The 14,557-nt window shown below is 44.4% G+C and overlaps 1 protein-coding gene across 1 annotated transcript; it reads left to right on the plus strand.

Moving 5' to 3' along the window:
• Positions 1-374: 374 nt before the first annotated feature.
• Positions 375-3,076, plus strand: LOC105958512 (S-adenosyl-L-methionine-dependent methyltransferases superfamily protein). Its single transcript, XM_012982512.2, has 5 exons — positions 375-788; positions 921-1,027; positions 1,821-2,310; positions 2,437-2,555; positions 2,658-3,076. The coding sequence occupies exons 1-5, from the start codon at positions 534-536 to the stop codon at positions 2,854-2,856; spliced, it is 1,170 nt and encodes a 389-aa protein (XP_012837966.2). The 5' UTR covers positions 375-533; the 3' UTR covers positions 2,857-3,076.
• Positions 3,077-14,557: the final 11,481 nt, after the last annotated feature.

The following is a 14,557-nucleotide window of genomic DNA, read 5'->3' on the forward strand; positions in this document are numbered from 1 at the left end:
TCCACCAGAACATACTAAAAGTCGAAACACTAGCTCGTGACTATAAAATGTATGTCTTCGATATATGCAAATTCAGATTCAAACATACACATATCAAGCTCTCAAGCTCAAGTCTCGAGCATCCGTCGAGAATTCATACAATATTTGAATTCGAGGTGTTTATACTTATTCGGTTCAATAACAAACGTCTAAGCCTTTGAATTGATTTAGAATATGAGATAATAATTAGGGGAATTCTTGAAGATTGTAATCCATTTTTTATTAATAATTATTATTTTTTCTCAATTTATTTTTCTCGTTTTTATTATATTTTTGTATACTTGAAATTTGTTGTTTACAAATATAACAAGTTGCAAGTGGCAAAATTGTAATATCTGAAGAGTCTGTTAATTTGCCCTATTTTCACTTGAAATCTGTAAACCAAATTATTTCCTTATTGAACTTCCCTTTCCGTCGAGAAGACAAGAAAACTGTAAAAATTCGCCGGAGCGAGCATTGGTTTGAGTTGAGGCGGAGGCGGCGGCGGCGCGGAAATGGGTAAGAGCGGGAAAAAGCAAAGTCTGAACCACCGCAGAGGAAAAAAACCCTCCTACACTCTGGAAGAAAATGAAGAAGAAACCTACCAGCTAACCCAACCGGCATCTTCTGCTCGAGAAGCTTCTCCCTCCGACTCCGACTCCGACCAAGAATCGCAAGAAGAACAAGAAAAAGACAAGGGTCTTGTCGGAAACACATCAATTAACAATGGGCTCCCTTCAAAATTTTCTCTTTATCAGCAGTCTGTGCAGGTGAGCTGTTTTTTAATCCCCCCTTTCTTTATATCTTATTTTTTTTTTTTTTTTTTTTCGATGTAATGGATCTTGCATTAAATTGGAGCTAATTAAGTTGATTTGAGTACTATTCTGTTACATGATTTGCAGTCTCCAAAAGGGGATATAAGCTATCTGCAGAAGTTCTTTTTGATGTATGTTGGGGGGCGGGCACCCCTTCATTTACAGGAAGACTTTTGTGGCACTGCTCTTTTGAGGTACTTCGGCACGCACTGCCCCGTTTTCGATTTTCTTCGTTTTTTTTTTTATATAGTTTTTTTGCGATTTCGATTTGTTTTGTGAGCATTTTGTAATAGGTGTCTTGATCTCTGTCTTGGTAACATGTTATTAATTCCAAGAAAACATATCGAATCGTTTTTACTTACTTCTTGGTACTGAATCATTTACTTACTTCTTGATACTGAATCATTTACTTAGCTTGTCGGTTTGCATCAATTTCAGTGCTGTGCTTCGTTTATATGATCGTCGAAGAAGGGTTGTTGCGTTTTTTTTTCTTAAGGATTTGCTATCTCTTTAGATTTATAGGCATATTATAAGTTAAAATCGGAAATAATGTCACTGCATTTGCCTAATTTCTTGGTCGGTATAATTATTGTGTGGTTGAATCATGAATGTGACACGATGGATGTTGAGTTGATAATTTTTTTGTTCTGCATTATCTATCACTTTAGAGTTCCAATTCCACTAATTACTCCGTTTCCAATTTTACCCTTGTTACTCCTATCTTATCTCAATCATTAATTTTCAGAAATAATGGAAAGATAATTAGCGGCAAGGGCATTTTAGTCATTTTAGTCATATTTAATTTTTTTCTTCTTCTTCTAATATCTGTGCATATTTATTAACTTTTTTAATATGTGTGCCAAAATTTAGTGATAGTTAATTTGAAACGGAGGGAGTATCGTACTTCAGCTTATAAGCAATTCTTGATTGTAACTTGCAAATGCGGATAGTGTACAAGGATGTAATATTACGTAATACATTTGGCAGTGTAGAATGGCTCCACAATGACGCTAGACGAACTGCCGTGGGCTTAGATTTGGACAACGAGGCGCTAAATTGGTGCCTCGAGAACAACCTCAACAGGATCGGTGCTGACGTGGACTCGAGAATATTCCTTTTCCACGGAAATGTCTTGCAGCCCCTCGAATCGAAATTGGTTGGTTCCAACCTCGACGAAATCACGAAGAATCTTACATTGAAAGACAGCGAAGGTGATTCGACAGCTGGCACAATGGAAAGCCCAAACGATGTTCGAAACGTTAAACACTTGAAGGAGATTGAATTGCCTGAGAGAGATATAGTGTGTGCGTTTAACTACAGTTGTTGTTGTCTGCATAATCGGAAAGAACTGATTACGTACTTCAAACACGCGCTGAATGCTATAAGCAAGAAAGGTGGTATATTTGTGATGGATTTATACGGAGGCACTTCGTCGGAGGGCCCACTGCGGATGCAGAGGCGATTTCCGAATTTCACAGTATGTTATTTTATTTTTTTTCATTACACTGTCGATACCTTAAAAATCGAATCTTTTATTATTTGTGTTGCCTGTAAACTTCTACTTAACACTGTTGTTACATTAAAAATCGAATATTTTTTTTAGTATATGTGGGAGCAAGCTGAATTCGACGTAATTCAACGAAAGACAAGAATTAGTCTCCACTTCAATCTCCATAAACACAACAAAAAGATTCGACACGCGTTTAGCTACAGATGGAGACTGTAAGTCTTTATTTGGCTTGTATATAATATATATCCTCCGACTTAAAGAAATAAAAAATAATATATATATCGTTGTACCGTAAAACTTTGTCTTTGTGCCAGCTGGTCTCTGCCTGAAGTTAAGGATTGCTTAGAAGAAGCCGGATTTAGCTCGGTTCACTTTTGGATTCGTAATATGCCAGACAGTGAAGATATCCGGTGCATCGATGGATTCTCTGTCGGACGAGATATTAAGTACGAAGAGGCCGTAAGCTTCCAACAGCAAGATTCTTGGAATGCGTACGTTGTAGGAGTTGCGTAAGTCACTGCTATTTAGCATATGGAGAAAGAAATGCTCGGATTTTTGTAATTCAGGTTCGTCGTTTACTTGATCTAATTTTGAGAAATACGGACTTCGTTGACCGTGAGCTTAAATTGCTTTTAAGGGTTTGTTTAATTAAAGAAAAAATATTGCCGAAATTGGAGAAGAACTATGTTTATGTCATTTTCTTACATCGAAAAGAACAAACCGTTTTTCTTTAGATACTTCAGAAGTTTATTTACGTCTCGTTTGGTTGTTGATTTGGTCCGTGGGGCTCTTCCTCGCGTCCTCTAAGCTCTCTGTCGGATTCCGGTAGAAAAAAGACCTGCAACGCCGGGAGGTGTTCCCGGCGGGAAAGCTCCGACGATCAAGTCAGTATGATTTCAAAGCGAGTTTTTAGAAAGTACGTAAAAGTATGTGAAAAATGTATATTATCTGTGTGGAAAAACGCAATATCATTCCCTATTTATAAATGAGGAAACCTTGGCCTCCAAGGTTTCCTTTTTAGGGTTTTTTCCCCCTCAAGCCATTGTGTGTATTGGGCCTTTTATAACCCTGGGCTCGATTTACCACGAGCCGATACTGGGCCTGCGAGCCGAAGTTCCGCAGTTCGTCGTTGAGGTCGTACGACCTAATGGTCTTTTTATATCATTGGGCTGAATTGCCATGGGCCTTTTGTCGTGGGCCTAATTCGTATTGGATCTTTCCAGAATGGCCCGTATCAACTACTCCCCCCTACTCCTTAATTATCGGGCGAGATAAAACTTCTGTTTTGTCCCGTTCGATGAATATGGAGTATGGAGTGCGAGGTAACAGTTCGTTTTTAGCGTTTAATCTTTGATGGGGAAGCGTGCTCTACCGCCTTCTGCTGTCCTATCAATCAATGCAGTCGATTCGAGTTCCCTAGGTCATAATGAGGGAATTTCAATCGGTGCTTTCCGCGCCGAATTCGAGGCGGCCTGCTTTTGATCTCGTTCGTCCGAATGAGTGGTTGAGATCTAATTTCCTCTTATCTCTTTCCCTATAAATACCTCATTAACCCAACTTGTAAAAGTTTTTTCTTTTTGCCTACACGTCTCTCCTCCTGCTTGATTTCTGGTGATTCCATTTTCTGAGACAGAGCTTTCCTCCCTCAAGCCCACTCTTTCTCTCTAGCCAAGGTATTACTTCTCTTCCCCATCTTTTATTACCTCCATCTTATTCTTCAATTCGATAATGTCAGCCCATTCCCCTGACCCTTTTGGCCAAAAAGCGCCTTCCGGGGAGGGGGGTGAAAACCCTGCTTTTTCTATCTCTTCTTCGTCGGAGGAGGGGCCTTACTTCTCCCCTTCGGGTAAACTCTTGGAACGACCCAAGAAGAAGGGCAAGAAAGAGGTTTCTTCTTCTGCGAGGAGTGGTTCGCCCTCCGTATCTGAGGGGAGGGATTTAGATGACCAATGGGGGCCCAGTACCTTGACCGACATAGATCTGGCTAACTTAGTCCGCGACATAGGCCTCTCCACCGATGTCGAGTTGATTCTTCCTTCGCGAGATGACCGTCCTTTAACTCCCCCCTTAGGTTTCAGTACTTGGTTTTCAGAGCAGTTTTATTTCGGTCTATCCTTCCCTATCTCGCCTTGGTTTTCTGAAATTGCCCAGCTATGTAATGTGTCCCTTAATCAATTCCACCCTCACGCTATAATAATTATGACGGGATTCCGTATGCTATGTGCTTGGTCGGGGGTGATTCCTACACCAGCTCGATTCCGAAGTGTCATGGTATTGAAAAATTCCAGTCCTTTCCATGTTTCCATCTCGGCTCGTCCGGGTTTCAAAATATTGATGCCACCCAACAAAACCGATGGGTGGCAAGGTCATTATTTTTTCGCAAAAAATCCCGTTGATACTCCCTATTTGTGCCCTTGGCTTGCCACCTTGCCCGAGAAGAAAAGGGGGAAACCCTTGGCAGTTGATGAAGTTTTGCTAAAAATGATATCTCACTTTCAACCGAGTTACGGCGTCCCGGATAGCCTCACCAGCTTTCCGCCGATGCTTCGTCATTTCCATTTTCACGACAACAGCACATATTCTTTAACTCGGGAGGACTTAGGTAGGTTTAGTTGCAACACTTACTCTTACTTCAACCCATTGCCCTATTTCGCACGGTTGCTTTTTGTTATTTGGCTATGTGCTTATATGTTTTGTTTCTCATCTACTTATCTTCCCTCTTTTTTTTATATTCTGCTGCGCAGACTTAAGGATGAAGAGGATGTTTCGAGGCGACAAACCGGCTACTCGCCCTGCCGAGCCGGAGCCCGGGTTCGAAGCATTTGAGTTCCAGCGCCCTCTAGTCGCTGAATCTGAAAAGCACTCCTCGGAGGAAGGGGCTCTAAGACCCAGGCCTCCCAAGAAAAATGCCGCGCCTCCTCGCGCCCGAGGTGGACCACGTGCTGAAGATTCTGAACCTTCCCGGCGATCATCTGCCATAGTTCTGGCCTCCTCGCCACCTCCTCCTTCCACCGAAGCAGTGGTGGAAAAAGAGCCCGCTCCGAAGAAGCGGAGAACGGACTTGGCCCTTGGGCAGGCTGGGTCATCCTTACCCGCCGGCTTCGGACTTCATCTCTGCCAAAATGCGGAGAACGCCATCGCTGCGTGTCGGTCTTTGGCCTTTCCTACTGATGTTGCCCATTTCGGGCAGATGAATAAAGGCGATCGTCTTGAGCTACTTCTTCACAACATCACACAGGTTTGTCTTATTTCGATCATGCGAGTCAATTCCTTTCTTTCACATTTTTTTTTTTTTTTTTTTTTTTTTTTTTTTTTTTTTTTTTTTTTTTTTTTTTTTTTTTTTTTACTCAAGGTTAACTTTATCGGAATTTGTCACACATGCAGCAATTTGCCATTGCGTTTTCGGGTCCTTTGGGGTGGGATGATGTCTCGCGTGAGGCGTACGACAACCAGAAAAAGGAGGTTACCCAACTTCGAAAAGAGGTCCGAAGCTTGAAGGAGAGTTTGGCGATGTCGGAGTCGTCAAAGGAAGGGCTGTTTGCCGAGGTGAAGCGGCTACAGGAGAGGGAGAAGATCCTGCAGGCGGAGAAGGACTCCCTGGGTTCGATCGTCACCGGCCTAGAGGAAAAAGCCAAGGGACTTTCCAACGAGTTATATGCGGCCGGAGTGCAGGCTTCTACTAATTTTGCCGAAGGGGTGAAAGAGGGGCAGAGGTTGTTCCCAGGGTCGCCTGAAGGACTTCGTTTTATTGAGGAGTTCGTGCGCCGCTTCTTTCACCGGTTATGGCGTTCGACTACTTTCACCCGAGAAGCTTCAGGGTTGGCTCGTTTCTTCTTCTCATCGGCAGTTGCGGCTGTTCGAAAGAGGTTAGGCATTGCCGGCATCGAATTTCTATTGGTAGAGAACGAACTAGCCGAAGACCTTCCCGACGACGTAATTCCGGGCTTTGAGGGAGACGTTAATGAGGACCCTAATTTGGAATGGTGGAGGCCGGTTTACCAGGGTCTTGTTGAGGAGTTTACCCGTCAAGGAGCCATTACGGACTTCGTCGGGGACATTGGAACCCTTGGAACGGTGGTCAGTTCTGATGAGGCACAGCCAGTTCTCGCTTCGCCGCCCCCTTCGGATGTTGAGAATCGAAGTGAAGCGGACACGGCCATCCCGAAGTGAAGACTATGAAGAAAACTTAACCTTTTTCTGTTTTGTATTCTGAATATGTATCTTTTTTAAACATTATATTTTTTACTCCCTTTTTGCCATGTATCCTTAGCAATTCCTCCGTTTTTCCATATGTTCAGAAGCGTCTTTATTCGTTTTTCAAATTTGTGCTTCGAGCTTTGATATTCGTCTTGTCTTGACTTCAAGTTCAATTCATGTTTCCATATCTCAGATCATTCTCATTTGTGCTTATCCTCTAAGCTTATCAGTTAACTTGATCTCAGAAAACTGTTTTTATATTTCAACTTGATGCTTGACCTCATCATCTCGCTTATGAATACGCGACTTAGCGCTGCAACAGAAAACACAAACCATTGTCACACTAAAACATGCTTTTTACTTACTTTAGTAAAACACGCGATTTAACGTCATAGTGAAACACGCGATTTAACGCCACAGTGAAACACGCGAGTTAACGCCACAATGAAACACGCGAGTTAACGCCACAATAAAACACGCGAGTTAACGCCACAATAAAACACGCGAGTTAACGCCACAATGAAACACGCGAGTTAACGCCACAATGAAACACGCGAGTTAACGCCACAGTGAAATACGCGAGTTAACGCCACAATGAAACACGCGAGTTAACGCCACAATAAAACACACGAGTTAACGCCACAATAAAACACGCGAGTTAACGCCACAATGAAACACGCGAGTTAACGCCACAATGAAACACGCGAGTTAACGCCACAGTGAAATACGCGAGTTAACGCCACAATGAAACACGCGAGTTAACGCCACAATAAAACACGCGAGTTAACGCCACAATAAAACACGCGAGTTAACGCCACAATGAAACACGCGAGTTAACGCCACAATGAAATACGCGAGTTAACGCCACAATGAAACACGCGATTTAACGCCACAGTGAAACACGCGATTTAACGCCACAGTGAAGCACGCGAGTTAACGCCACAATGAAACACGCGATTTAACGCCACAGTGAAACACGCGATTTAACGCCACAGTGAAACACGCGAGTTAACGCCACAATAAAACACGCGAGTTAACGCCACAGTTATAACTTAAGCAAATAACACAAGTATTTTTTTAACGTGGAAACCCTCCAAATAAGGAGAGAAAAAACCACGGGGCCTAGCCCAGGTCGGAAAATGGATGTTTATTAATGGTTTTTTGTGCGTACAAGGTGTGTCTCGATTTCACTGACTATCTGTCCTCCTTCTCTCTCCCCCCTTTTTTTTTTTTTTTTTTTTTTTTTTTTTTTACGCGAAGAAGCGTTTTAAATGGATGACATTCCATGCCCGTGGCAGTGGTTTCCCTTCTACGTCTGCTAGCTCATACCCTCCACCAGCCAAACATTTTGTGACCATGTATGGTCCTTCCCAATTAGCCTCTAACTTTCCTGTATGTTTTAGTGCGTCAGCTCGGCGCAAGACCAGGTCGCCGATCTGGAATGAACGAGGCCATACCCCTTGATCGTATCGTGCTTTAATCAGGTTCTTACTTCGCTCCATGTGTAGATACGCCGCTTCTCGCAGGTCAAAGACCTCGTCCAGCTGTGTTCTCAAGGCGTCATCGTTTGTTTTTTCATCAAATGTGGCGATGCGAAGTGTGTCCATTGCCACCTCAACCGGAATAACAGCGTCGGTTCCATAGGTTAATCGAAATGGTGTCTCGCCGGTAGCTGCTTTGGCCGATGTCCGGTAAGACCATAGGACCGAGGGCAGCTCGTCGACCCAGCTTCCTCCTAGCTCATCCAGTCTTTTCTTCAAACCATTGACAATGGTCCGGTTTGTGGATTCCACTTGGCCATTAGCCTGGGGGTGTGCTACCGCCACAAATTTCTGTGTTATCTTCATCTCTTTGCACCATGCGCGGATCTTTTTGCCGTTGAACTGAGTGCCATTGTCTGACACAATACTGCGAGGTAGGCCAAACCGGCAGCATATATACTTCCAAATGAAGTGCATTACCTCATCTTCTGTTATTTTAGACAAAGCCTCAGCTTCAACCCACTTGGTGAAATAGTCCACCGCAACAATAAGAAATTTCTTCCTACCGGTGGTTTGAGGAAAAGGTCCCACCAGATCAATTCCCCATTGGGCGAAAGGGCATGGAGCGCTCATAATAGTCATTTCTTCTCCTGGTTTATGGATTAGTGGGGCAAATTTCTGACATTGCGCGCAATGTTGTACATATTGATGGGTGTCTCTCTTCATGCCGGGCCAATAATACCCAGCCCGATGTAATTTTTGCATGAGGGCCCGAGCTCCTCCATGCTCCCCACAACCTCCTCGGTGTACTTCGTCTAGGACGCATTTCGCTTCTTGTTTTCCTAGGCACCTTGCATCCACCGTGGTGAAGGTCCTTTTATACAATACCTCGTGTCGCACATAAAAGTGCCTTGCTTTATATGCCAAACGATGCTGTTCCCTCTTCGTGCCAAAACGTTCTCCTCTAAAATATCTGAACAAAGGTGTTCTCCAGTCAGATTCTTCCTCGATTATCATGAGCCCTTGCATCGGGGTAGGGGCGATGAGGATGGTAATTTTTCGCTCGACACAGTCAATAACTGATGACCCAATTTTAGCGAGGAAATCGGCTCGTTGGTTGTCGCTCCTCGGAAGTTGATGCACCGTGCAGGTTTCGAAAGTTTCTTGTACTGCTCGAGCTTTATTCACATATCCCTTCATTCTATCATTTTTTACTTCATAATCTCCCTCTAGTTGGTGTATCACCAATTGTGAATCAGAGTATATTCGCACCACTCGTGCTCCGAGTTCCTGGGCAATCTCCATTCCTCGGATGAAAGCTTCGTACTCTGCCTCGTTGTTAGAAACTCGAGGCAGTTTGACGGCGAACTCAACCTCCGTTCCGGTGGGATCAATGACTATTATTCCTGCCCCTGCTCCGGTTGTTGTTGACGACCCGTCTACGTAAATTTTCCACTCTTTTTCGATTGGTATCCTGGTAGTTTCCCGGATGAAATCTGCCAGGGCTTGCCCTTTAACCGAGGTACGAGGTTGATACTGAATCTCGTATTGTCCTAGTTCGATGGCCCATTTGACAATTCGTCCTGACGCAGTAGGTTGACCTAAGGTTTGCCGAAGTGGTAGACTTGTGCGGATCACCATGGTATGCGACAGGAAGTAAGGCCGGAGTCGTCGCGTGGTGAGGACCAGAGCATACGCTATTTTCTCGACTTCAGAATATTTACTTTCCGATGTAGTAAGGATTTTGCTAATATAGTAGATTGGCTTTTGTTGATTATTCACTTCCTTGAACAGAACCGAACTGATTGATTCATCGCCTACTGACAGGTATACGAACAGAGTTTCCCCTTTTTCCGGAGTGCTAAGGATCGGTAAACAAGTGAGGGATCGCTTTAGCGCGTCGAATGCGAGCTGGCACTCGGTAGTCCATTCGAATTGGGCCGTTTTTCTTAATATTTTAAAGAAAGGTAAACTCTTGTCAGCCATACGCGATATAAATCGAGCTAGGGCTACTACCTTCCCTGCTAAGGATTGGACCTCCTTGATGGAGCGAGGGGGTGTCATTTGGAGTACGGCCTTAACCTTATCCTGGTTCACTTTGATACCTTCCCGGTTAACAATATACCCCAAGAACTTTCCAGCTTGTACTGCAAATGCGCATTTCGCGGGGTTGAGCTTCATTCCATACAGACGAAGAGTGGCAAACGTTTCAGCTAGATCTGCGAGGTGCGTGGAACGCTGCTTGCTTTTAACTAGCATGTCATCCACGTAGACTTCAATGTTGCGTCCGAGCTGAGCCCGAAACATTCTATCCATTAATCGCTGATATGTGGCCCCTGCATTCTTCAAACCAAAAGGCATCACCACGTAACAATAAGTACCCGTGGCTGTGACAAAACTTACTGCTGGCTGATCCTTCTCGTCCAACGGGATCTGATGGTATCCTTGCGAAGCATCCATCATGCTAAGTAGCTCGCACCCGGCAGTGGCATCTACAAGCTGATCTATGCGAGGTAAGGGGTAATCGTCTTTAGGGCAGGCCTTGTTTAAGTCCCTAAAATCGATGCACATTCGCCACTGGCCGTTGGCTTTCTGTACCAAAACCGCGTTGGACAACCATGTGGGGAATTGAATTTCCCTGATATGTCCGATGTCCAAAAGTCGTTGAACCTCTTTTTGTATGATTTCATCCTTCTCAGTACCGAAGTGTCGTCGTTTTTGTTTGACGGGTCTACACTCAGGTCGCAAATTGAGCCTGTGCACGACAGCGCGAGGCGAGATACCGGTTAAATCACTTGATTGCCATGCGAAGATGTCCTCATTAGATCGCAACAACGCTATCAGCTCATCTCGGAGAAGCGGTTCTAAGTCCTTGCTTATCCGAGTCTGCTTCATCGTGCCAGGGACGAGGTCAACCATCATCAATTCGTCCATAGGCTGTACATGGTTAACCTTATCCTCAGGGTCAATTCGAGGGCGTTTCTCGTCTCCCAAATCTTCTTTGGTGAGGGTATCACGTCGGCCTTTCTCTGCTACTTTAACCATTTCGACATAACACGATCTCGATTGGGCTTGGTCGCCCCTGACCTCTCCCACCGTTCCATCAACTGGAAACTTAAGCTTTTGATGAATGGTTGAAGGGACCGCCCGAAAGGTATGTAACATCGGTCGCCCTATCACGATATTATACGAGGTTGGCGATCCTTCGACAATGACGAAATTGACGGTTTGAGTGCGTACTCGAGGTGGCGTCCCTATAGTGACGGGGATTTTAACTTGTCCAACCGGCGTCAGGGATCCTCCCGTGAACCCGAATATCGGAGTAGTGACAGGGAAGATTGGGAGGTCAAGCTCCATTTGCAGGAAACATTCGTAGGATATAACATCCACCGAACTTCCTGGATCAACGAAGGCGCGAGCGACATCGTACCCCCCAACGTTAATCGTGATGAGGAGAGGGTCACAATGGAAATCCTCTAGGTCCGCTTCATCTTCCGGACCAAACGAGATAGTGGGATATTGACGATACTTCGGTGTCGAGATTTGGCAAACCTCATGATTATTTTTGAGGCTACCGAGGTGGCGTCTCCTAGCCCGGTGAGTATCTCCTCCCGTAGGACCCCCCGAAATCATCTGAATGTACCCTCTTTTCGGTGCTGGTGGTGGTGGCGGTGCTCGTGGCGGGTTCCCAAACTGGGCTTCACGCTTTTGTCCCCGAGGTGAATCTATCTTCACAAAATCCCCGATTTTGTTATCTCTAATGAGACGTTCCACTTCGTCCTTCAGATGTGCGCAATCGTCGGTCGTATGTCCATATTCATTATGAAAACGGCAAAAAGTACCCAACGTTGGATCTCGACGGGGGGCTCCGCGAGCAGTTCGAGGCCATCGTAGATCAGCCCTCTTCTCAATCGCGCACAACACCTGGGACAGAGGAGCCGTAAGGGGCTGATATGATTGAAAACGAGATCCCTTAGCATCCGGGACAATACTCCGACTAGGGGCATTGGCATCCCTGCGAGGTAACATGAGCTCCCTGCCTTTCTTTACTTCGCTGACTCGTGCATTTGCGACTTGGTGAGATTCCTCCATTTTCTGTTGGCGGGCCTCTTCTAAATTGATGAACCTAGATGCCCTTTCTAATAGGTTATCGAAATCAGGGGACGGCTCCAGCGCCAAAGCTCGGAAAAACTCATCATCTCTCAGTCCTTGAGAAAGAGCTGCCATGAGTACCTCATCACTGGTGGTCGGGACTTCCAGGGTGGCCGAGGTGAACCGTTTGATGTAACTCCTGAGGCTTTCTTTCTCCTTTTGGCGAATGCTAAATAGTGACAGGGAGGTTTTTTTGCACTTCTTTGAGCTGGCGAACTGGTTCATGAAAGCCTTGGCAAATTGCTCGAAAGATTGTACGCTCCCGGAAGGCAGCAAACCGAACCAGGCCTGAGCAGATCCGGCTAGAGTGGTAGCGAAGGCACGACATCTCACCCCTTCTGTGAGCTGATGAAGCGATGCTGTATTGTTGAAACGGCTTAGGTGCTCGGCGGGATCCGATGTGCCATTGTACTCGAACGAAATGGGTCGGTAGCTAGCTGGTATGGGGTCATCATCAAGGTGTTTTGCGAAAGGGCTAGATCCCACGAGATCTCGCGCTGGCCTGTTCCGTAAGGCCTTTAATTCATTCATATCGCGTCTCAGGCTGTCTACCTCGGTCCTGACTCTATGACTATCGCCTCTTCGATTTTCCGAATAACTGTCGCCTTCGTCATCAGCTCGTCCCTCGTTCAGGGAATGTCTGGGATCCCTCCTGAGTCGGTTATCGTGAGGTAAACTTTGGGTGTAGTTTCTGATGGCCGCGGTGATCATGGTTTCCACCTCGTCTCGGGTATACGTGCGCTCATTGGGAGCCTGAGCGGGGGTTGTGGCTGGCCTTCTCGAAGCAGCTTCGCCATCCTGGAACTCGAAAGAGGGGCTGCTTGGAGCGAAGGGGATCCGGCCCTCCTTTTCAGGTGTAAGGAAGCTACACCCCGATTTATCTTTCTGAACGGACGATGGGTCAACCGGTGCACCACGGGCTACCGCATCCAAATCCTTCTGCAAATTCCGGGCGACTGCGTCTTCTCCGTCCATTCTTTCTCCACGTTCTCAGCTCAGATCTGGACTTCCGGGGGTAGATCTGATTTTTCCCGGAAGCTGTTTTCTCCTGATTTTTAGGCCTTTCCCACAGACGGCGCCACTTGATTTGGTCCGTGGGGCTCTTCCTCGCGTCCTCTAAGCTCTCTGTCGGATTCCGGTAGAAAAAAGACCTGCAACGCCGGGAGGTGTTCCCGGCGGGAAAGCTCCGACGATCAAGTCAGTATGATTTCAAAGCGAGTTTTTAGAAAGTACGTAAAAGTATGTGAAAAATGTATATTATCTGTGTGGAAAAACGCAATATCATTCCCTATTTATAAATGAGGAAACCTTGGCCTCCAAGGTTTCCTTTTTAGGGTTTTTTCCCCCTCAAGCCATTGTGTGTATTGGGCCTTTTATAACCCTGGGCTCGATTTACCACGAGCCGATACTGGGCCTGCGAGCCGAAGTTCCGCAGTTCGTCGTTGAGGTCGTACGACCTAATGGTCTTTTTATATCATTGGGCTGAATTGCCATGGGCCTTTTGTCGTGGGCCTAATTCGTATTGGATCTTTCCAGAATGGCCCGTATCAGTTGTCAAGATAAAATTGAGCAATTTTATGCGTATTTATTGTGTTATTATTGGATAAGGAGATGTTGAATAGATAATTAATATTTCCTCAATAAGAATCATTTAATTTAGGCTTCATTCATTGTAACCAAGAACCTCAATTTGTTGTCTTTATTTTGTGCGTGCTTGTATGTTTAATCGTAAGTTAATGCGTGCACGTAGGGGCATTTGTGGTAATTATAATTATCAAGTGTCTTATATATATAATTAATTAAAAAAAATTAAATAAAGGCACTTCTAAATTCCCACAATTAACTTCCAAAAAAAACAATTGGGGACGAAGATTAGTTTCGAAAAAACAGGATCAAGACTTTGTAAAACACGATTAAAGGATTATAATACTTATTTTGGTTTAATCGAGGAAAATGAAATACAAGTCTATTTCAAATAATAATCTATTGGGTTTACAATAATTTTGTGCAACTTGTAGGTTAATTAATTGTTAATAATTTGATGATCTAAAAAGAAAATAAAAAAATTATCGTGCCTATTGTGAAGTCGGTAACTTGGAAGAATCGACCGACAATAATGGGTTTTTTTAACGACGAACATTTTTTTTGCAAAATACAGTTAAATCTCTATAAATTAATACAATCAGGTTGGCATTAATAAAATTCTATTAATTTAGTAGGTTTTTACTGAGTCGGACCAGAAGAAACTATTTGCAGTAGGGAGTAACAAAATTCTATTAGTTTAGTAATTTTTTACTGAATTGGGATCAGAAGAATCTATTATTTAAGCGATGTAATTAATTTATCGTGGTTCTACATTAGTTTCTATTTCTTCAAATAAAAAA

Source organism: Erythranthe guttata, chromosome 4, assembly GCF_056151865.1.
Source record: "Erythranthe guttata isolate IM_541 chromosome 4, IM_541, whole genome shotgun sequence".
NCBI lineage: Eukaryota > Viridiplantae > Streptophyta > Magnoliopsida > Lamiales > Phrymaceae > Erythranthe > Erythranthe guttata.

Coding starts and splice junctions, on each gene's coding strand:
- LOC105958512 (XM_012982512.2), top strand. CDS start 534: ATGGGTAAGAGCGGGAAAAAGCAAAGTCTGAACCACCGCAGAGGAAAA. Junction 1,028..1,820: donor TGTGGCACTGCTCTTTTGAG/GTACTTCGGCAC, acceptor TACATTTGGCAG/TGTAGAATGGCTCCACAATG. Junction 2,311..2,436: donor GGCGATTTCCGAATTTCACA/GTATGTTATTTT, acceptor TATTTTTTTTAG/TATATGTGGGAGCAAGCTGA.